The 22,608-nt window shown below is 53.3% G+C and overlaps 2 protein-coding genes and 1 non-coding gene across 14 annotated transcripts in view; 2 read left to right on the forward strand and 1 right to left on the reverse strand.

The window, feature by feature from the left end:
- LPO (lactoperoxidase) overlaps positions 1-4,909 on the forward strand; it is a 29,862-nt gene extending 24,953 nt beyond the window's left edge. For 9 of the 10 annotated variants that reach the window (XM_059877697.1, XM_024979556.2, XM_059877698.1 and 6 more), the window contains 4 exons: positions 1,673-1,925; positions 2,998-3,171; positions 3,795-4,032; positions 4,220-4,909. In XM_059877697.1, coding sequence (XP_059733680.1) covers positions 1,673-1,925; positions 2,998-3,171; positions 3,795-4,032; positions 4,220-4,427 — 873 coding nt within the window. In that variant the 3' untranslated portion in view covers positions 4,428-4,909. 10 annotated transcript variants of the gene reach the window in all.
- On the reverse strand, positions 842-17,557 carry MPO (myeloperoxidase). 3 transcript variants are annotated; one of them, XM_005219889.5, is made up of 14 exons: positions 17,522-17,557; positions 17,287-17,364; positions 17,044-17,137; positions 16,574-16,749; positions 16,262-16,385; positions 16,037-16,166; positions 15,759-15,965; positions 14,599-14,917; positions 12,352-12,512; positions 10,301-10,556; positions 9,688-9,858; positions 8,138-8,375; positions 7,177-7,391; positions 842-1,017 (listed from the first exon to the last, which is right to left on the reverse strand). In XM_005219889.5, exons 2-13 carry the CDS (start codon positions 17,360-17,362, stop codon positions 7,184-7,186), a joined length of 2,160 nt encoding a protein of 719 aa, XP_005219946.1. In that variant the 5' UTR covers positions 17,363-17,364; positions 17,522-17,557; the 3' UTR covers positions 842-1,017; positions 7,177-7,183. The 3 variants fall into 3 exon arrangements, with proteins under 3 accessions (XP_005219946.1, NP_001106769.1, XP_005219945.1); NM_001113298.2 differs by lacking the exon at positions 842-1,017 and adding an exon at positions 6,378-6,460 and having other exon boundaries at positions 17,522-17,554; XM_005219888.5 differs by lacking the exon at positions 842-1,017 and adding an exon at positions 6,378-6,460 and having other exon boundaries at positions 17,287-17,557.
- Positions 17,558-19,733: 2,176 nt separating this feature from the next.
- Positions 19,734-19,837, forward strand: LOC112442768 (U6 spliceosomal RNA). Its single transcript, XR_003031063.1, has one exon. It is a non-coding gene; the product is annotated as a U6 spliceosomal RNA (small nuclear RNA).
- The last annotated feature ends 2,771 nt before the right edge of the window (positions 19,838-22,608 follow it).

The following is a 22,608-nucleotide window of genomic DNA, read 5'->3' on the forward strand; positions in this document are numbered from 1 at the left end:
GTCTTATTGGATTAGGGCTCCACCCTTATGACGTCATTTAACCTTAATTACCTCTTTACAGGCCCTGTCTCCAAATACAGTCACAGGAGAGAGTTAGAGCTTCAGCATAGGGTTTCTTGGATTACAAGAAAAAGAAACCCACTCGGGATAATTGAGATGTTCAGTATTGGTTCACCCTACTCATGAATCAGATGGAAGCTCCTAAAGGTTTCTCCTGGAACCCCAGGGAAATGAGTGTAGTGTAGTCGGGCCTCAGCAAGGGTGAGAGCCAGAGACTAGAAATCATTTGGAATTAAGGCAAGTCATTCTCACTGTCTCTCCCTCGCCTCTTCTCTCCTCACATCTCTCTTTCTCGGCAGATGGGTTTTCTCTGCGTTTCTGCTCATGGTAGAAAATGACAATCCGTCTGTCCCCTCCGATCGAGCACCATCAGAAACAGTCCAAGATAGCTGCATCTGAAATCTAAATTCCTGAGCAAGAGAATCTGACTAACCAGCTTAGTCTGGGGCCCCAGTCAGGCCAGTCCACTGTGACCAGGGGCAGGGTTCCGTCTCCTGCTGCCTCCCAGAGCCTGAGGAGCAGGCGGCCTGCTCCAAGGATGGTGTCCCCAGAGTGTGTGCTGCTGAAGGGATGGGAAGGACCCGTGAGGACAAGAGAATATTATACACGTTCAGTGGATAATAATCGTGAGCTAGATAGAAACGTGAGAGATGTTAGGTGGAAAAGCAGAATGCATTTCACATAAATGTTTTCTAGGATTACGACCAAGTTAAAATATGCATACCATAAAGATTAGAAAGAATAAACAATTAACATAATTATCGTGTTGTGGGATGGCATGACTTTTTATTTTTTCAAAAATTTCTCAGTTTATGTTAGTTCACTCTTATGAGCAAAATAAAACAAGACACTGACCTCTCCATGGAGCAGCACTTCTTTCAGAATGGGGGATTGAATGAACTCCCCTTGGTTACCCTGTGACTCATTCCTGTGGTTCTCCATTCCTCTTGCCCTGGCCTGTGGGAAAAAGTTTAATAATATAATTTTATGTTAAAGTGATACACAGAGACTGTGATGTTAGCTTCATCATAAATTTAGAGCAAAGATGGCCAAGAGAGTACATTTCAAATGTCAAATTCAAGTGACTGATCAGTAGAGCCTATATTGAGACAGATCATGGAAGATCAGCAGAAAGTATGTCATGATCAATTACTAATGTCTGCTAGGGCTACGGAGAAGGCAATGGCACCCCACTCCAGTACTTTTGCCTAGAAAATCCCATGGACGGAGGAGCCTGGTAGGCTGCAGTCCATGGGGTCGCTAAGAGTCGGACACGACTGAGCGACTTCACTTTCACTTTTCACTTTCATGCAATGGAGAAGGAAATGGCAATCCACTCCAGTGTTCTTGCCTGGAGAATCCCAGGTACAGGGGAGCCTGGTGGGCTGCCATCTATGGGGTTGCACAGAGTCAGACACGACTGAAGTGACGCAGCAGCGCAGCAGCAGCTAGGGCTATGGGAAGGAGAATTGGACACATGCAACACATAAGACACATATGCAATCCATTTGCCATCCTTGATTTTTGACCACTCATCCTTGGCTCCAACTTCACTCCTCAAAGGTTTGAGTCTTCTCACATCCTTTTTTTCATGACTTGTTTTTCCTTGCAGATCATCACCTTTAGGGACTACCTACCCATTGTGCTAGGTAGTGAGATGCAGAAGTGGATCCCGCCCTACCAAGGCTATAATAACTCTGTGGATCCCCGAATTTCCAATGTCTTCACCTTTGCCTTCCGCTTTGGCCACATGGAGGTTCCCTCCACTGTGTCCCGCCTGGATGAGAATTACCAGCCATGGGGTCCGGAAGCAGAGCTCCCCCTACACACCCTCTTCTTCAACACCTGGAGGATAATCAAAGACGGTATGCCCTTTCGGGGATGCACTATCACCTGGCTGTCTCACTCTGCAGCCTGCTTCTAGAAAAACCTGGCATGGAAGTCAGGCTTCCACCACTTCCTGTGCAACCTTGGGCAAGTGACTGCACCTCACTGAGCCTCAGTTTCTTCGTTTGTAAAATGGGGACACTAATAATATCTATCTCACTAGGATATTAAAAATGAAATATATACATAAAGTGCCCTACAGTGGTTCCTGACACACAGGAGGTGATCACTAAATATTAGTTATTATTCTTTCTTTCCTGCACTGTCCTTTAAGGTTATGAGTTTTCCCTGCTTCCTTTCCCTCCCTCAGGCTTCCCTGACCCTTGCAGAAAGAATTCCTGTGTCTAATAAATAAATAGGGCTTCCCCGGATAGCTCAGATGGTAAACAATCTGCCTGCTACGCAGGAGACCTGGGTTTGATCCCTGAGTCGGGAAGATCCCCTGGAGAAGGGCAATGGCAACCCACTCCAGTATTCTTTCCTGGAGAATTCCATGGACAGAGGAGCCTGCCGGGCTACAGTCCACGGGGTCACAAAGAGTCAGACGTGACTGAGCAGCTGACACACACGCACAGTAAATAAATTGCTCTTTTCTGCTCTTCTCTACAGCTTTCCACCTCCATTAAGTGCCAAAGGTTGGACCGAGCTCTCCTTTATCCTGGGCTGGGCTGTGTTGAAACTGGCTTTTACTTAAGGCCTGACAAGTCAGGGCATTTTTCTAGAGATTTCTGCCATCTCTTCTCATGGTGTACAGTTCCTTGGGGGACCATATGGAGGAGAAGGAGCCAGTTCTCTGAACTGGAGCTTGGAAGAAACCCTGAATCTTATGCTCACGCATCACCACAGGATGGCAGGCAGTGTGGATGGGCCTCCAGCCCCCAGCACACCCTGTGGGCCGAGCTGTGTTCTTTCCTCAGTTCCAGCCCCAGAGGGGCAGTTGGCCCGTCTTTCATCTGAGAAAGAGAAACTGTCAGGAGGAGGGCGTGCCCGGGAATGGAAGATGTCCCCAGCTGCCCCACCCCCAGCATGACCTCTAGGTCTCCCTTGCAGGTGGAATTGACCCTCTGGTGCGGGGTCTGCTGGCCAAGAAGTCCAAACTGATGAATCAGGATAAAATGGTGACGAGTGAGCTGCGCAACAAGCTTTTCCAGCCCACTCACAAGATCCACGGCTTTGACCTGGCTGCTATCAACTTACAGCGTTGCCGAGACCATGGGATGCCTGGTGAGTGGGCCCAGGGTCCAGCCAGGCCTGGGGAATGTTTTGCTACTTTCTGGGGTTCCCAGGGACTCTCCTCTATATCCCTGAGGAGCTGATCAATTCTAAAACAGAAGGCAGAGATGCCTGTTTTAAAAACACACCTGTGAAATGGCATCTTCCAGTCTCCCTAAAACAGAGACCAGAGAACATATCTGGTACTATGCCTGGTACTAGGCTCCTCAAATGAAAGCGATCAACCACTGATTTGTGAAAGCAGTCTAAAAGTCCAGAAAATATTAAGAAAAGGAGAATAGAGGGAAAGCGATGACTACTGGACCTTCCTAAATGTAGAAGTTTAACAGCCAGACTGTCTGGGTTCAAATTCTAGTTGTGTGACCTTAGACAAGTGACTTAACATCCCTGTTCTTCAGTTTATATATGTGTACAGGGCTTAGAGCAATGCCTGGACCCACAGTAAGCACCACGTATCCTGCTAGCTCCCTTGAAGCCCAAGTGCTGCAAGGTGGAACAGTGGCTCACTGCCTCCCTGTTCCCAGAGGCTGGGAACACAGACTGTCTGGGGCTGATGGAGCTGGAGTGGGCATGTCCTCAAAGGGCATTAGACAGCTTCCACCTCTCTGCCCTAGGGTACAACTCCTGGAGGGGCTTCTGTGGCCTCTCACAGCCCAAGACACTGAAGGGGCTGCAGACTGTGCTGAAGAACAAGATACTGGCTAAGAAGTTAATGGATCTCTATAAGACCCCCGACAACATTGACATCTGGATTGGAGGCAACGCTGAGCCCATGGTAGAAAGGGGCCGGGTGGGGCCACTCCTGGCCTGCCTCCTAGGGAGGCAATTCCAGCAGATACGTGATGGGGACAGGTGAGTGAGACCTCAGCGGGGAGGGCGGGTGGGGAGGCCCTTCTTGGAGGTGGGCATTGGGGTGGGCGTCCTGCAGGACCGATGCCAGACCTCGGCATGTTCCCGGGGACCTCCTCCCTTCCCCTTTGGCAGAGTGGGAAAGGGCCAGCAGCTGGGCTGCATGGAGACCCTGCTTGTGTCTCTGCAGGTTCTGGTGGGAGAACCCTGGGGTCTTCACTGAGAAGCAGCGGGACTCTCTACAGAAAGTGTCCTTCTCACGCCTCATCTGTGACAACACCCACATCACGAAGGTCCCGCTGCATGCCTTCCAGGCCAACAACTACCCACATGACTTTGTGGATTGCTCAACCGTTGATAAGCTGGATCTCTCACCCTGGGCCTCCAGGGAGAATTAGGGGCCCGGACTCCACAGCCTCCCACACTGTGCAGTAGAGCTCCCCTTGGCCACGATGCCATTTCAAGTAGACTCAGTGACCTGGCCCCTTCGGGCTCCCTACCCCGCCCCAGGCCTTCTGTCCAGCCGAGTCTCTCTGCACGCCCCCCAAGCACACCTAGCTCAAGCCCAAGGCAGCCGCCTTGCCGCTCCAGCTCTTCCCATTGAATCCCACATCCTCTCCGTCTTCGGAAACCCTCCTTCTGTCAAGACTTACACCCTCCAAAATGCCTTCTGATCTTGCTTGCCAGATGTCACCCATCCTTTCCCCAAAAAAGTCTTGGCTGAGGCTGTGGCCTTGACACCTGTATCTCTCCTCCCCTTGAACTAGATTGTAAACTTCTTGAGCTTGGCCTTCAACCTGCTTCCAAGTGTGCCCTGGGGCCCCCAGCGTAGTCCTTGGCACACAGTGAGTGCTCAGTAAACACCTGATGATTGAACACAGATGCTGGCGATGACCTTGTTCCCCTCTGGAAGGCAGGCCTTGGAATCACTGCCAAATGAGCAACAGTGTTTACAGCTTGGACATGTCTCACCACAAAGGGGTCACGTGCGTGAGTCTAGGCAGTGAGAGGGCCCGGTTTGGTGCTCTCAGCTTCAAAGCGCTCTCAAAGAAAAGGAGGGAAGGGGCTCCTGCGCAAAGAAGGTATGGCTGTGGGGTGGCAGGAGAACTTTCAGGGCATCGCCACAGGGGTAGAGAAATCCAAGCCAGAGCTCCTTTGGGGGAATTCCCTGGTGGTCCAGTGATTAGGACTCCACACTTCCACTGCAGGGGACACAGATTCAATCCCTGGTCAGGAAACTAAGATTCCCGCATACCATGATGTGCAGTTAAAAAAAAAAAAGTTAATTTCTTTTCTAGGGGTCCTTCAGGGAAATACCCCCTTATTCTAGGTTAGTCCTGGGGGCCTGTGAGGCCTCTGACCGCAGATCCAGAATATTCCTAGTTTGCCACCCAATACACACTCATGAGTTCTTTCTCAAAGACCCTCCTGGGTCAGGTCAGCCCAGGGGGACCCCCAGGCCCCCTGACTGGCACGGCAGGGGCAGGAGGCCTGCAGCCATCCTACAGGAAAGCCTGGGAGCCGGAAGACCTAGGTGGCCCTGGCTCTGGGACCCCCTTCTTGGAGGCCTCAGATGAGTCCCTTAACCCCCCAGGACCCCTTCCTGTCCTCAGAGAGAGGGGGTTCAGCAAGGTTTCTCCCTCTTCGGGGAAGTGCTAATATCCGGGGCTCCCGTGGGTACACAAGCCTCTCATCCTTTCAGGCCCCAGCTGTGGGTGTCCCCCTCCCCAAATGTGGGAAGAAGGGAGAGAACAGGAGGGAATCCACCACGCAGGCAGAGGGATCAAGTTCCAGGCACGTTCATCAGGGGAGTCTGCTCCTTCCCCTCCCTCAGCCTCACCTGCTGTCCTGGTCTGGACCCCTGGCGAAGGCAAGACTAAGGAGGCATCTACCGTCCTGGGGCCTCTGACCCACCGGGCCGGCTGACGGGATCCCCAGGTGTCTTGTCACCTGGGAAGGGAACCACATTCCCATCAACCTCCTGCTCTTTCCTCTCCTGAGCGCCCTCTGTTTCCCAACACTTGGCACAGGCCCGATGCAGAGCGAGCACGTAGCAAGCATAATACTTCCCGGGGCAGGGCACCAACAGAAGGGCTTGGTGCCCATGGTTCCTGCTCTCTGGTGGGAAGAGGGAACCGGTGAGGGAAGAGGGTCTGCTCAGTTTGGCCTGGTCCCTAGGCATCCAAGGACTGACGGCCTTCTATGTATGAATCAGCCCAAGGAGAACGCCTGGACGTCCTGACCTCCAGTTTAGAAAGGGCCCTGAAGCACAGACCACTCTTCAAGTTCAGAGCCCAGAGCAAGCCTCTTGCTGAGGGTCCAGCCCCACTGCAGACACAGAGCAAAGATCTCCATCTATGGTGCTTTATTATCATAATCATCAGGTATAAACAAATGGTATAAAAGGGCCAAGTTCCTCTCCAGGCAGCTCCTGTGAATAAGCAAGACAACAGGGTAAGGAAGAAAAAGGGGAGCCATGGACTGAGCCTGGCGAGCCTGGGCCCGTAACTCAACCCACGCGCAGCCCACTGCTAATAGCCACTCCTCCGAGGTCGTCACTCCTCCAGGGTCGCTGCTTCACCTCTGATAACAGGACACAGTCAAGGTATAAGCTCCACAAGGGCAGAAATGGTGTCTGACTTTTTCTGTGTGTTTCCCATGCGGGCCACACTGCCTGGCAAGTAATGGGTGCTCAATAAACCCAATACTAGAGGATGCAATGGACCCTCTAAGAAGCCATGTCAGCAGTTATTTACAAACGAAATTCAGGCTTAGCAAGGTCGAGGAACTTGTTAAAGGTCACACAGCTGGTAGGCTGCAGGATCTGAACCCAAGCAGTCTGGCTCCTTAGCCTGTACGTTTCACCAATCCACTCTGCTGCCTTCCACACACCTAGTATCAGCAAATACACACTCATGTATACACAGCACACAAAACACTACCCACGTTCACATGCAACACGCACAAAATGCAATTTCGATTCACTGTGCGCACGCACACACACACACACACGAATGTCCAGTTGTTAGTGGTGTCTTTGACTGGCACCCAGAACAGGGAGGGGCTCACCTAGAAAAGGGAGAGCTCTGTGGACCCAACCAGCCAGCCGAGAGATGCCCAGCCTCACTTCCCCGCTGCCCTCCTTACCCTGCCTCTAGCGCCTTTCCCTCCAGGGAGCCAGGTTCAATGCCGGCACCCTACTGCAGCGGACAAAGTCCCGAGGGAATCTGTTGGACATGAAGATGTTGTTCTTGGACACGAAGGTGATGCCTGTGTTGTCACAGATGATGCGGGGCAAGGAGATCTTGGCGAGGGCCTGCTGCTGCTTCTTGCTGAACACGCCCTTGTTCTGCCACCAGAACCTGCACGGGAACACCCACAGCCACTGTGCCTGAGGCCCTCCTGGGCTGGGAGGGCACCCACTGGCTGGAGCTGTTCCTGGTTGACAGAGGACCACAGTGGACAGCGGCCCCACAGCACAGGAGAGCTCCAGGCCCTCAGGCAGCCCAAGAGGGGATTCAAACAAATAGAGCCCCACTCACAGCTGCCCAGGTCCGCCCCCCCCCAACCCGATCCCACCCCAGCAGCCTCCAAGCATCACTAATGACAGACGGGCCCACTCTCCCATGAGACCCCGGGCCCTGGACAGGGCTACGTCCAGGCGGGGAGACGGGATCTACGGAGTGTGTCTCATTTGTCCACCCAGAGAGGGGCACCTTGTTAAGAGTTTCCCCAAGGCACAGTTCATGCCAGGTGAGAACTGGGTGTGACAGAGGTTAGGCCCACAGTGGAATGAAAACAGGAGCGGCGGCCGAGGGGAAGCAAGGATGGGACCTTCCAATGGAGACTGGTGGCCCCGTGACCACGCCTGGGACCTGGAGAAGCAGTGACTAAGGGTGGCATTTTCTCTCGTCCCGCTCCTTGACAACCACAGATCCCTTCTTTTTGCACCCTCAACAGCTTCAGGGTACATCAGTGACGACCTTGAGGCTCCCCAGAACACACTGGAGAATCACGGACTCCTTCTAGCAGGAGGAAGCAAGGGGTCCCCCGAGGGGCAGGGGCAGGGGCAGGGGCCGGGGCAGAGCTGCGGGGCCTCCGCCCTCACCGGTCACCATCACGGAGCTTCCTGAACTGGGTCCCAATGAGGCAGGCGAGCAGCGGGCCCACGCGGCCATTTTTGTTCAAGGGCTCAGCTACGCCGCCTATCCAGATGTCAATGTTGTTGGGCGTCTGGTACAGTTTCATCAGCCTCCTCGCCAGGTCCAGGTTCCTCAGGACTGTGCCCAGCTCACCCACCGTGTTGGGCACTGGGAGCCCACAGAAGCGCCTCCAGGCGTTGTACCCTGTATGGGAGGAGTGGAGAGTGGTTGTGGGTGGGCCGCAGAAAGGCCACCCTCCCAACACAGTGAGGCCACATACAGAGGTCCATGCAGGAAAGGAGGGCACAAAGGGGCTGCTTCCCGTCTACAAACCCCCCAGGGAATCCTCTGGCCTCCCCGGGAGCCTGGGCGCAGCTGGGTCTCTCCAGGAGCCTCTCTGTCTTCCCCTACCCTTCCCACTCTAAGGTAAATCCTAAATTGTCATCACTCCCGCTGGGTCCAAGAACAGGAGCATCTCCTTGCCCCTGTGGAGATCTCAGACCCGCGATGGGTGCAGTGTGTCTGGAAGGATCAGCCCCATACCAGCTGTCCCACAGCACAGGCATCAGCAGGATGGTAGGCTGATCTGGGCTCCCATTCCAGCTCTGTCTCTTACTTGACTAGAGAACCCGGGCAGGTTCTGAATTTCTCCAAGCCTCAGTTTCCTCATCAGTAAAATGGTGGTGGTTTAATTGCTAAGTTGTGTCCAACTCTTGCGACCCCATGGACTGAATCCATGGGATTCTCCAGGTGAGAATACTGGAGTGGGTTGCCATTTCTTTCTCCACATCAGTCAAATGGAAGTGATAATAATCTCTTCCCTCAGAATCCACACAAAATGAAGCAAAATAGATGGAGGTAGGTTTTCAGGGTAGTAGGGGCTCATTGTTATTATGGCGATGCCCTAAATTGGGGGGTTTCAGCAACACAATTTAGGGCATCACCGTAATAATATCAAGCCCCTACTGCCCTGAAAACCTACCTCCATCTATTTTGCTTCATTTTATGTGGATTCTGAGAGGAAGAGACTATTGGGGGGGTTCCAGCAACACAACAGAGAAGGCAATGGCACCCCACTCCAGTACTCTTGCCTGGGAAATCCCATGGACTGAGGAGCCTGGTGGGCTGCAGTCCGTGGGGTCGCTAAGAGTCGGACACGACTGAGGGACTTCACTTTCACTTTTCCCTTTCATGCATTGGAGAAGGAAATGGCAACCCACTCCAGTGTTCTTGCCTGGAGAATCCCAGGGACGGGGAAGCCTGGTGGGCTGCCATCTACGGGGTCGCACAGAGTCGGACACAACTGACGCGACTTAGCAGCAGCAACACAAAGTAGGTGGAAGCTGCTGGAAATGGGGCAGAGGGGCCCAGGGGCCTGACTTCAGGCCGCATCCTAAGAGCAAGGTTCTGAGGGTTGGCGGTGGGGGTGGGGTGCCCCGGTAGCTGGGGGCACTGGAGAGGACAGGCGCTGGATTGGGAGGTGGGTGGGCCCGTGAGGCCAGGGCAGCCCCCTTACCAGGGAGGCCGTGGTCGCGGCTGCGCTGCATGTTGAGCGCAGGCAGGTCCAGCCCGATCCTCATGACCTGCTCAAACAGCCGCTCCCGGATCTCGTCCACCGCGATTTGGTTCTGGCGGTTCAGCTTCGCAGGGGTGGCCATGAGGCCCCGCAGGATGGGGTCGATGCCACCTGGAGCAAGGGGAGCACGCTGCGGGAAGGTCCGGCTCGGTATCGGAGCTCAGACTGCAAGGAGCCGGACCCGGGGGCAGTGGCGGAGAGCGCTGAGCACATGTGGCTCCTGGCACCAAGGTCCCCGGTGGGCAGATCCTCACTGAGGCTCTGCGGCCTCGGGGATAAAGCCATTCAAACTCGTCAGGCTCAGATGCTCCCAGCCCTCCTGGGTCCCTGAGGATCCCAACGCACAGGAAGGAGCCAGCTCCCTATAAGCTGTCTCACCCCACTCTCTGTTGTTCGATGTGCAAGCAGAGTCAAGTGAACTAGACCGGAAATCAGATGCCCAGAAGACAGAAGGAAAGACAATTCATTCCGCCCTAGCTCCCTGTGACCAAGTCCACGCCCACCCCACCGGCTGCCAGTTCACTCCCTCACTCCCTGACAGCGTCTTGCTCACCTTCGAGCACAACCCTCCAGCTGGCAAAAAAGACTCTGCTGAGCGGCACGCGGGGGTTGGGCTGCATAGGTTGGTATCGACTGTTCAGGCGGAACATGAAGGGTTGGATGAGGGTGTGGCCGTAGCGGAAGGCGTTGGTGAAGACGTTGGAGATGCGCGGGTCCACCGAGTCGTTGTAGGAGCAGTAGGGGCGCAGGTACTTCCGCATGGCCTCCCGCCCCAGCACCAGCGGCAGGTAATCCCGGTAAGTGATGATCTAAAGGAAAGTCACTCAGAGTGGCCTCTCCACTCACCCCTCCCTGCGGATTCTTCACCTGCTCCTGACTCGGCGGGATCCCTCCCTCGTCTAAGGCCAAGGATTTGCCCCCCACAGTACTGGACCTGGGTCCCACAGAGTGGGACCAAGTGGCATAAACAGGGCTCAAGTGCTTGCCTGCTGTGTGACCTTAGGCCAGTTATTAACCTCTCTGAGCCTCAGTTCCTCAAATGTAAATTACGGGTAATTATGCTGCACTGTGCCTTAGAGGATTAAATAATAAAAGGTTCTGTGAGTCCTTTCATAGCTCCCTTGCCCTTGAGTTATTCCTGTCTCATTTCTCTTAACTAGCATACTAGCTGGAGAAGGCAATGGCAACCCACTCCAGTGCTCTTGCCTGGAGAATCCCATGGACCGAGGGCCTGGTAGGCTGCAGTCCATGGGGTCGCTAAGAGTCGGACACGACTGAGCGACTTCACTTTCACTTTTCACTTTCCTGCACTGGAGAAGGAAATGGCAACCCACTCCAGTATTCTTGCCTGGAGAATCCCAGGGACGGGAGCCTGGTGGGCCGCTGTCTATGGAGTTACACAGAGTCGGACACAACTGACATGACTTAGCAGCAGCAGCAGCATACTAGCTCCTTGAGGGCAAGGGTTGGATCTCATTTCTCTTGAAATTACTCAGTAGGCAACAAAGTGCCTGGCCCACAGTAGGGTTCAATCTAGTGTCTGCAGAAGGAGGGGAGGCAAAATGGAAAAGGGCCACCCTAGGTGATTTCTCGCAGTGAAAAGGGAGGAGAGGGAACAGACACACTCTAGATTCTAGACTCTGGAATCTCAGAGTTAAACAAATCTTATTTAAATTCTTTGTGCCAATGGAAAACTGGTCACCCTGGTCACCCTCAGCAGCAGCAACTCTCTCCAGTCCAAAGTTGAGGAGTATTAACAAGCGGTGTGTGTGTGTGTCTATGTGTGTGTGTATGTGTGTGGTGTGTGCACTCGAGTGCATGTTCATGACCTGGGAGAGGATGAGGATGCTGGAGCATCAAAACTTGGGAGAAAGGAAATCCCTTGGCAGTCCAGTGGTTTGGACTCTGCATTTCCACTGCAGGGGGTTCAGGTTCAATCCCTTGTTGGGTGACTAAGATTCCAAAAGCTAAGTAGCACAGCCAGTAAATAAATAAAGCATTTAAATATTTCCCCCCAAATTGGGAGAACACCCCTCAGGGATAAGCGAGGATAAGGAGAGTGGGTGAGCTGGGATAGAGCCGTAAAGAAGAGGGAGTGTGTAAAGGACCCAAGAGTGACAAGGTGATGAAGGAAAGGAGAATTTACGGAACGCCTACTGTACGCCTGGTGGCTCAGCTGCTAAAGAATCCACCTGCAGTGCGGGAAACCTGGGTTCGATCCCTGGGTTGGGAAGATCTCCTGGAGAAGGGAAAGGCTACCCACCCCAGTATTCTGGCCTGGAGAATTCCATGGACTGTGTAGTCTGTGGGGTCACAAAGAACCAGACACGACTGAGCGACTTCCACTTTCACTGTGTGCCAAGCATTTTAGACCCACCTGTTTAAACCTGTCAGTATTATTCCTGGTAGACAGGAAAGTAAAAAGGAGAGCAAGCCTGGGAATGAGGGGATGAAAGGCAAGTGACCCTTGTCAGGCACGTAGTATCTGCCAGGTGTTTTCACATAGCTCATACGGGTTAATTTGCACAGCTAAGATGCGGCAGAGGCACTTTGGCATCCCAAGTCTGCTGACCCCTGGCATCACAGATGCCCAGGACTGCCTACCTGGACCATGGCTCCCACGATCTTTCGGGCTTCCTGATAGAGCCTCTCTCCATTCCAGTGGGCGTTCAGGCGCTTGAGCTCTTTGGCCAGCCGGTTGTGCTCCCGCACAAAGAGTGTGTGCATGGAGGTGAGCTCAGGCATCTCACTCGCACGGGAGTCCCCTTGGGGAAGCAAAAGCTACTGTCATTCCTAAGACCTCCCTCCCAGAAAGGACTTGCTCCACTGAAACTCCCTCTGGGGCCAAGGCCTCAAATGCTGCTTATCTCCACTCAACATTTCACGCCATGCTCAGTCTGCACCCCATCTAGGAGGCCTCCGTTGATTCCCTGGTCCACCATAGCAGCTCTTCAGTGCTGGCCGGGGATGCTCATCTACTAAGCATCAGATCTGACACAAGACTTGCCACCTCCCCATACCTGAGACTGCTGGCACCTGGAGGACAAGGACCATGGCTTGTGCCTTTTTGTATCTGACCCTCCCACCCAACATACACACAAACACATGGGGTTTAACACACTGCCTGGGACAAAATAGGAGATCCATGAGCACTGCTTGATTGACATTTTCTTGATTCAGGGAAGGCCAAAAAAAGTAGCATGCATGTTGGCTGTCCCTGTCTTCCTGCCCATGTCAGACACAGCAAATGATCACAGCCTTTACTCCTGATAAAATTAGATGCAGACTTCCCTGGCGGTCCAGTGGTTAAGAATCTGCCTGCCAATGCAGGGGACATGGGTGTGACCCCCGGTCTGGGAAGATCCCACATGCCATGGAGCAACTAAGCCCGTGTGCCACAACTACCGAAGTCTGCGTGCCCTAGAGCCTGTGCTTCACAACAAAAGAAGCCACCACAGTCAGAAGCCCACACACTGTGACTAGAGGAGTTCCCACTTGCCACAACTAGAGAAAGCCTGCACATAGCAGTGACGCACTGAAGACCCAGCGCAGCCGAAAATAAAAATTAATTAAAATTAATATAAAAAAAGAAATTGGATGCAACCTCAGAATCCTTCTTAACACAGGACTCTAGAAATCCACTACCACCTGCTCAGAGCTGCCATGCCCACCTTACTACACGCTAACTCTGCAGCCTGCTTGGGAGAGAGAGTCAGGGCACAGGAAGTTTGAAGGCCACACCTGTTCAAAAGAACCAAGAGTGACCCTCTGATCCCTCTAGTCCTCCCCTAACCCTGGGGAGGGGTTAGGGGAGGACTAGACACTGGGTTCAGTCCTCCCCAGCTCTAAAAGTCGGTGGCAAGGAAATTCCCTGAGAGTAGCTTTTCCTTCTCATTACTTTACAAGAGGTCAAGATCATCTGGGCCGGGGACACGTGACTCAACACCATGTGGAGGCAGAGGACTGCTGCTCTTTCTCCTCTTGCCCAGAAAAGTCCACAGTGGGGCTGACCTTGATTCTCCTCCCCAGGGCCCAGCCAGCAAAGCCATCATGAGGAGAGGTTGAGAGGGCAGAGAGAAGGGCCTCAGACCCACTGCTGGGTTCATAGTTAAAAACACTGTATCAAGTAAAATTTCTGGGCATGGCCACCATCACTGCCCCAACCTTATCCCCAGGACTGCCAGTTGTCTAAATCAAAACTCCTACCCTCTTTCATTACAGGAATCAAGGTGGGTAAGGTGGTGATGTTCTGGAGCAGCTCTGTCCCACAGAAATTCTGCACTGATGAACACGTTCTACATTTGAGCTGTCCTGTATAGAAGCCATTAGCCTCTGGGGCTACTGAACACTTGAAATGAGCACTTGAAAGGTAGCTAGCACAGTGGAGCAAGCTTGTTTTTAATTTAAGCTAAATTACATATAAATGAAAATAGCCATGTGTGCCTAGTGTCTGCCATATTGGATACTGTTGTTCTAGAGGGTTGAGGGAGCCATGTTGCTCTCTGTCTCTTTGGTTTCCTGTCCCTGGAGGATTCAGCTTTCCTCTCTCACAGAGCCCAAATGGAAAGGGAGCAACAGAGGAAGGGCTAGATAGATGGAGCCAGGCGCCTTGGCCATCCCTGAGTCTCCTTCTTAAATTTGGGGGGTTTGTTCTTGTCGTTTTGGGGGTTTGCTTTTGTTTTGCCTTTCTGGCTCCATCCAACTTGTTACCAAGGCAACAGCCTATTCACATCCTGTAAGTTGGTGAGGGAAGTCTCTGAATGCTAACCCCACATGGGGCTCTGCAATAGGCTCGCCGTGGCTCCAGTAGGGGGCGCCCTGCATCAGTCCAGGTCCCTGCCCATGACTGACCTGCCAGGAAGCAGGGGATGTTCGCAGAGCGGTTGGTGAGGCGGCAGGGGTCATGGCGCAGGGTGTCGAAGGGCAGCAGGGCCCGGCCGTTGTCCTGGAAGCGGGTGTTGACGGCCAGCAGCCCCAGCTGGTTGGTCAGGTTGCGCAGCCTCATGGCCAAGGGGTCCTCGCTGCCGTAGACCATGCTGGCGTCCACGAAGGAGGTGAGCGCGTTGATCTGGTTGCGGATGGTGATGTTGCTCTGGGTGCAGGCAGGACTGGAGCGGAAGAAAGGGATGCAGTCCTGCTGGTTCTTGATGCGGGGGTCATTGGGCGGGATCTGAGGTGCAGAGAGAGAGGCCCCGCAGGCTCGCCGCGGCCAGAGACAGAGGTCAGGAGTGGCTCTCTCTGGTCCACCCGCCTTTTTAGGCCCTGAATTCCCGCCAGGGAAGCCGTCTGGAACCCAGGACCAGAGCGGGCAACCCAGACAGTAAACAGAGCCCCTCGGGCCCCTTAGCTGGCAGGAAGGCTTCTCAAGGCCCCCTAGGGATGAGCCTTAGGTTCCACCGGCAGAGTGTCTCTGAGCTGGAGGGGCGGTGACTGGAGGGCCGGCATGGGGGACCTGGGCACTTCTGGAGGTGCGCTAGCCAGTCCTCCGACCCTCCCCCTCAACCTCCTTTCTCTCCTCTCCTCTGACTCTGTTCCTCTCTCCTCGAGTCTCTGGCTCTCTCTCTGTCCTCTCCGGCGGCCTCCTCTTCTTTCCCTTCCCCCTTTCGTCTCTCTGGCTCTCACTCCGGCCCTGTCTGCCTCTGTCCGCCTCTCTCTGGGACCCTCCTTCTTTCCTTCTCTCCCCTGCTACCTACTCTGTACGTGTCCACTCTCAGCCCCGCCGCAACCCCACTACCAAGCTCTGTGTGATGTGGGCTGGGGGCCCCCCCGAGTCGGGAGGGAAGACGACTGAGCCCCTGGCGCTTGCACACAGAAGTCTGAGGGGCAGTGGGAAGGTCCTCAGCACAGAGAGGGTGGGAGATGGTGGGGGGTGGAGGGGAGAGGGCGGTCAGGGGCAGGCTTGCTGGGACCCAGGGAAGGAAAGCTGAGCAGGAAGGGAGATGGCCCCTTCGGGGAACGATGCCCCCCTCCCCCGGCTCAGCGGGCTGCAGGGTGGGGCCGGGAGGAAGCACCTTGAGCGGGAAGCAAGGCGGCTGCTGCAGGCAGCTGGTCTCGCAGTTGATGCCGGTGAGGAAGGAGACGCGGGCGGCCGGTTCGGGGGAGAAGTCGAGGTCGTGGTCGAGCAGCTGGCCCCACTGCATGAACATGAGTGAGCGCTGCTGGTCCGGAGTCAGCTTCTCCGTGGGGAAGCGCACGATCTCATTGGACACGGCGCGAGCCTGTGGGACACCGGGCGTCAGGGGCCGCTGTCTCGGCCGGGCTGCTCTCCCTCCACCCGGCTGGGACTCACCAGGGGAACTGGGAAGCCGTTGCGCTTGACCCGGGGCGTCCAGCCGAAGGGCAGCGAGAAGCCATCCTCGTACTCCGCCGGCAGCCAGCGTACAAAGGGGCGGTTGGAAGCCCCCAGAGTGGGGCTGCGCCTGGAGGGCAGGAACACGGTGCTGACACCCCTTGGTAGGGTCTCCAGCCTCCAGCCACCGCCCGCCCATCGAGGGCCGGCCCCCAGCGGCCGCACCTGTTGTTGCACTGCCCGGTGATGGTTCGGTACTCGTCCTTCTCTGGGCAGCTCACCCCCAGGTCCTGGTGGGCGCAGCCGCTAGTCTTGGACAGCAGGTTCAGCTGGGCTGGGGTCAGCACGTCTGTGGACCGGGCAAAGTAGGAGGAAAGTGGGAGCTGTGCCCCTGTTTTCTACCCACTGCTAGGGAGCCTTGCTTGGGAGATGTGGTCTGAGGACATAGTAGGGGGATGCTAGGATACCCCCCGGAAGGAGGGATTGGGAGACCCACAGGGGTTGAGTGAGGCGCTGGAATAGTAGCGGGAACTGTACCTGTGACGTTGAAGCGGCCTGGCCACAGGGCCCTCAGCTTCCTCTCCAGCAGGCTGAGGGCCACGTGCAGGTAGTCAGCCGCCCTCACAGCGGTCCTGGTGGCCGCCACTGGCTGCTTGAAGTAGGACAGGAGTTCCATGGGGCTGGCCAAGCCACTGTGAAGCCGCTGCTTGATGCTGCTTGAGGGAAGGAGGGGTGAGCCCAGAGAAAGGACGGGGAGACACTCAGCAGGGCCCCAGCCCAGAGCTGTGGGCTCGAAAGACCCAGAGCTGGGAAGCAGGTTTGTCTTTGTAAACATGGTTTGGACCTGGGAGTCCAAAGATGAGGCCATGGGAGGCATGGTCTTGAAGACATCTTCACACCCAAAGACAGAAAGACTGCCCGGCAGAGGGCCCCGCCTCCAGCCGCACGTTCCCCGCTGCCTGTTCCTTCTCTAAAAGGCCGGGGCCAGCCTCACCCAGAAGCCCCACCTTTCCCGCCGCTCCTTGTAGACTTTGTCCACTAGCCGCTTGGCCTCCTCCATGCAGGTCAGCACCACCGAGGTATCCACTTCCCCTGGGACAGCTGCCCAGAACAGAGGTCAGGAGGTCAGGAATGGACCCAAAGTCCCCATGGGGCCCCAGAGCCCGGCTGGCTTACAAGGAAGAAAGGAATCCCGGGGACTCGGAACTACCCTTAACACGCCACCTTTTCCCTTCTTTCTGAACTGTTACCTGGAGGGACACCCTCCGAGGGCTGGAGCATGATCAGAACTGCCAGGAGTCCCGCCAAGCCCAGGAGCAGCCTCATCTCTGCAACAAGACCCCGTGCCCACGAAGTGTGCAAAGCCCACAGTGCGCTGGGGAGACAAGCGCCCCAGAGCCGCCTCCTCCCAGGCCCCTCACCCCCTCCTTCTCACCCAGTGCCCCCGCAGTGGGTTCTGCCTACAGACAGAGTCTAGGACCCTACCTCTGAAGTTCCAGGGCTCCACCTGGCATTGGCATCACCTCTTAGCTGAACCTGGGCTTTTATGTTCTCCAGGCTGGGGGAGGGCTGGGGCAGGTGGGTCCCGCCCCTGGAAACTCAAGTGTCTCTCCAACCCCACTGGGGCCAGGGAGCACAGAAAGAGCCCCCTCACGTGGGAGCAACAGGCAGTGGAGGAGGGACCAAAACCGGCTCCAGCCCGTGAACTTGGCACTCCTCCAGAGAACCTTGGCTCCCATGTGTGCTAGACCAGTGCTGTCCCCAAAGCGTGAAAAATTTACCCCCCCCTCCAAAATTCTGGTTCAACTGAGTATCCAGCGTTCCTTTGCAAGGGATGAAAGTTAGGAACCGACAGCCCAGGGAATCATGGGAAACAGAAATTGGAGTGATGATGGCCCGATCTGCCTCCGGACACCGTTCCCCCACGCTCAATAGTAACCAGGCCCCTGGGGCCAACCATGGTGGGCAGCCCCTCATTCCTGTCCCCTAAGGGGACAGGAAATCTGACTGGAGATCGTTGAGCTTTACAGGAAAGAGGAACGTGGGGACTACGGTCTGAGGACCAAGGTAACTTCCTCTATCCCTCTCCTCATCGCCTTTCCTCTTGGCTCTTGGTAGCGGACTGCCTCCAACAACCACTCCATCTGCTCCCAGATTTCAGGAACCAGGAGAGAACAGAGCTGGCTGTGGTTAGTGGTCAGCTGGGTGACGCAGCCCAGACCCAGAGGAAGGCTGGCAAAGGGAGTGCCGGTGGGAAAGGTGCCCTACAACTCATGACAGTGTTCATCCGCCTTCCTGTGCCCTCGTCAGGCTGGGCACATGCCAACCATGGCCCCCATGTCCTGTTCGGTCTACCCACACCTCCTACCTCCAGACACCCTCCTGCACTCACTCTTGCCATCTATCGCCAGACCACTTCTTGGCCTAGAAACAAGGGACAGCAAACACCTTCCCGGTGTACCTTCCCACCTGCTAGGAAGACCCACGAGAAAGGGGCCATTCTTCCAGGGCTTGCTATGTGTGAACCTGGACAAGTGGCTCTTCATGAATCAGGTTCTAGAATTTTATAGGCTTTTGAAAAATACTTTTTTTTTTTAACCCTGTAATGTATTTCCATTCATGAAATGTTATAGAATAAATAAATAAACTATTTACAAACAGGTGAGATTATGGGTAATTTTTTTTCTTTCCAGCTTTGTCATCTTTCACAAAATAAAAAAAAAGAAGGAAAATAATTTCCCATATTCCTAGCACTGACTAATCCTCCCATTTCATAATTTCATATGTAGATGTAGGTATAATATGTATTTTATTTATTTATTACTTCATTTTGGCTGCACTGGGTCTTTGTTGCTGCTTGTGGGCTTTCTCTGCTTGGGGCAAACAGGGGCTACTCTCCAGTTGCGTTGCACAGGCTTCTCATTGCAGTGGCTTCTCTTGTCGTAGCGCGTGGGTTCTAGGCTTGAGTAGTTGCAGCACGCGGGCTTAGTACTTGTAGAACACAGGCTGTAGAGCTCAGGCTTAGTAATTGTGGCTTTTGGGCTTTGTTGCCCCTTGGCATATAAAATCTTCCCAAACCAGGGGTGGAGCCCATGTCTTCTGCATTGGCAGGTGGATTCTTAACCACTGGACCACAGGGAAGTCCAATATGTATTTCAAACTGTGATAAGAACATATTTATCCCTGATGGTCCAGCGGTTAGCACTTGGTATTTTCACTGCCATGCCCTGGGTTCAACCCCTGGTCAGAGAACTAAGATTCTGCAAGATGCAAGGTATGATCAAAAAAAAAAACAACCATACTTTAAATATTATTTTATAATCTGACTTCTGTGTCAATAAACAGATTTATTTCATTCTTATGTCTGCATAATATTTTGTATGAGATGCTATGTTTTATTCACTAATCCTCTCTTGTTAAGATACGTGGGTCATTTCCTATTTTCACTGTTAGAAGCAGTGCTGGGATCGTGATCCATGTAAATCTCCAGTCACCTCTTCAATTATTTCCTTAGGTAAAAAGTCCTGAAGGAAAATTGCTGCATACCTGGGTATCCACATTTTTAAAGCGTTCACCCTCCCAGCCGTGCTTGGAAGCACCCCATCACCCTTGTTAGCTCTGACAGTTAGTGTCCTTTTACTCTTTTAAGGGAATGGTCAGAGCCCAAGAGGGGAGAGACATTTGATACAAGCTCCTCATGCTCGCTTCGGCAGCACATATACTAATATTGCAACGATACAGAGATTAGCATGGGCCCTGCGCAAGGATGACACGCAAATTCGTGAAGCGTTCCATATTTTTTAAGAGACACTGATGTATAAAACAGTGTTTTGGACTCTGGGAGAGGGAAAGGGTGGGATGATTTGGGAGAATGGCATTGAAATATGTATAATATCATATATGAAACGAGTCGCCAGTCCAGGTTCAATGCGCGATACTGGATGCTTGGGGCTGGTGCAATGGGACGACTCAGAGGGATGGTATGGGGAGGGAGGAGGGAAGAGGGTTCAGGATGGGGAACACATGTATACCTGTGGCGGATTCATTTCGATATATGGCAAAATCAATACAATATTGTAAAGTTAAAAAATAAAATTAAAAAAAAAATACAAGCTCCTCTTAGCACAGATGAGGAAGACGGAGGTCTGGGAAGGAAATGACTTTGCTGATAGCAGTGATGTGACAGCTCGGAATAATCTACTGGTCAGATCTCTTGACTTACAAACAAGCGCTCTTTACCCAATGGCCTCTGAAGGCTTACTCCTGACCTTTCACCCAGCACTGTTCAACGAGCAGTTACCAAGCCGTTGCAAATGTCAGGTACCCTGCCCTCTAGTGAGCAAAGACCCTGACCTCAACGAGCACAGGAGGATGCGGACAGACAGCACCCCAACAACCCTGGGCAGAAGTCTTCAGGAGCACCGGAGAAGGCCTTTTTGAGGAATTAGTATTTGAGATTGCCTTGAAGAACGCTTAGAAGTTGGACATAGGAAGGAAGAGTGCTCTGGCCCCTGAGGATGGCACAGCACAGCTCTGACACTGGTGGGCTTCATCTGGGCGGTCCCAACATGGGGGAGAGGCTGGGGCAGGCTGAGGCTGATGAAGCAGGCTGAGGTCCAGGACACAACACTCTTGCTGACCTCCTGAGAAGTCCTTGTTCTGAAGGCTCCAGGGAGCCATGGAGGCCCTGAAGTGCGTGGGCAGAGTTCATTTTAGAAAGCTCACGTGGGCACTTCAGGGACCAGCCCAGAGGCCCAGTGCCAGGCATGAGGCAGTGATTCATAGGCATCAAGAGACCTGCCCTGATTTCTCACACACACGTGGCGATGAGGCAGTGAATTTTGAAAAACTGAAGCATTTTCAAAGAATGATACTAAAATGCCCTAAATTCCCTGTGTGGATGGGGGAGGATTCTCAAGATGGACCATCCCAAACCGCCTGCCTTTGGCCCACGATGGGGGCTGTGGGCCTGCATTTGTGTGCAGAGGTTTGAGATGCTCTACGATGATGTGCGATGCTCTTTATGATGTTTGCAACCAATTAATAACGGGCCAAGTGACATCGTTGAAGGCTGACCAGTCTGTATCATTGTTGATTCCTCTTCTCTGCCCTGTTTGTCTGAATGCATGCAGGCTAAGTTGCTTCAGTCATGTCCAACCCTTTGCGACCCTATGGACTGTAACCCGGCAGGTTCCTCTGTCCATGGGATTCTCCAGGCAAGAATACTGGAGTGGGTTGCCAAGCCCTCCTCCAGGGGTTCTTCCCGAGCCGGGGATGGAACCCTCATCTCTTACGTCTCGTGCCTTGGCAGGCAGGTTCTTTACCACTGGTGCCACCTGGAAGCCCAGGTGTAACTGAGGCTCAGAGGGCTTCTCAGCATGCAGAGTAATCAGAAGGAGAATGTGTCTGCCAGAAGAGAGACTTCTGACAAGCCTCATGGTGCAAATTACCCCTAGCTTCCCATCCTGGGGTAGCCTCTGGAAGGTGCTGCTGAGACTGCTACATTTTGACTACAGTCCTTTGTGGGAGACCCCCTCCACCCACACACACTGCCCTTCTCCGCACTTTACCTTCCCAAACATCCCCACTCCTAAGGTGAAGTCCAACGTCTGTGGGGTAACGGGCTCTCTCTGCTACTGCTTGCAAAAAAAGTTTTATCTATCTGTGGGGTAACGGGCTCTCTCTGCTACTGCTTGCAAAACAGTTTATTCTTTCTTAATGCTATTTAGGAAACAGTTCAGTTGGGATTACAGTGCGTGTGTGGCTGGAGTGAAGGAGGTTATGGAAGATGGGGAGGGGGTAGGGACAGTGACCCCTCAAACACCCGAACTGCACCCAGTCCAAAGTCTTTGCTTTCTCTCTCCTTCAAGTTTTAAAATTAATATAGAAGTATGCAAGTAATTCATACCTGGATATGTTTTGAATAAAATTAAAATGTTGCAGGTCAGTTTCTGGATTAGATTATTGCATCATTTTCAATTATAGTCCCTTCCCCCCTACTCTTGAGACATAAATACTGTTGTCATTTCTGTGTTTGTCCTTCCGAATCTTTTTACCTTACATTCATTTATGCGGGTAGATCTGTGGGAAATATTCTTGTTTGTTTGTTTTTCCATAAATGATATCACATTATACACACTGTTCAGCAGCGTGCTTGTCTCACTCAACAAGACCTCTTGCAGATCTGTAATCATGTGTTACTTACAAAACTGTCTCACTTTAGACCCGAGAGACACAGGTTTGATCCCTGATCTGGGAAGATCCCCTGGAGTAGGAAATGGCAACCTGCCCCAGTATTCTTGCCTGGAAAATCCCATGCACAGAGGAGCTGTATGGGGTCACAGAATCAGACTGAGCGACGGAGCACGCACACTCGGTGTTCTTTGGATGATATACCACCGCTAGGCAACTCTTCATCATTGTTGGAGGCTGACACTTTTCCATTTTTCACTATTAAAAACAATGCAGCAAGAGCCTCTTTGTGTGCACACGTGTGTTCTCCAGAGTAAAGACTGAGAAGTAGGGCATAGGTTTTATGCATTTTAAATGTTTAATAGGTATTTCCAAAAAAG

The sequence above is a fragment of the Bos taurus genome, chromosome 19, assembly GCF_002263795.3.
Source record: "Bos taurus isolate L1 Dominette 01449 registration number 42190680 breed Hereford chromosome 19, ARS-UCD2.0, whole genome shotgun sequence".
In the NCBI taxonomy this organism is placed as follows: Eukaryota; Metazoa; Chordata; class Mammalia; order Artiodactyla; family Bovidae; genus Bos; species Bos taurus.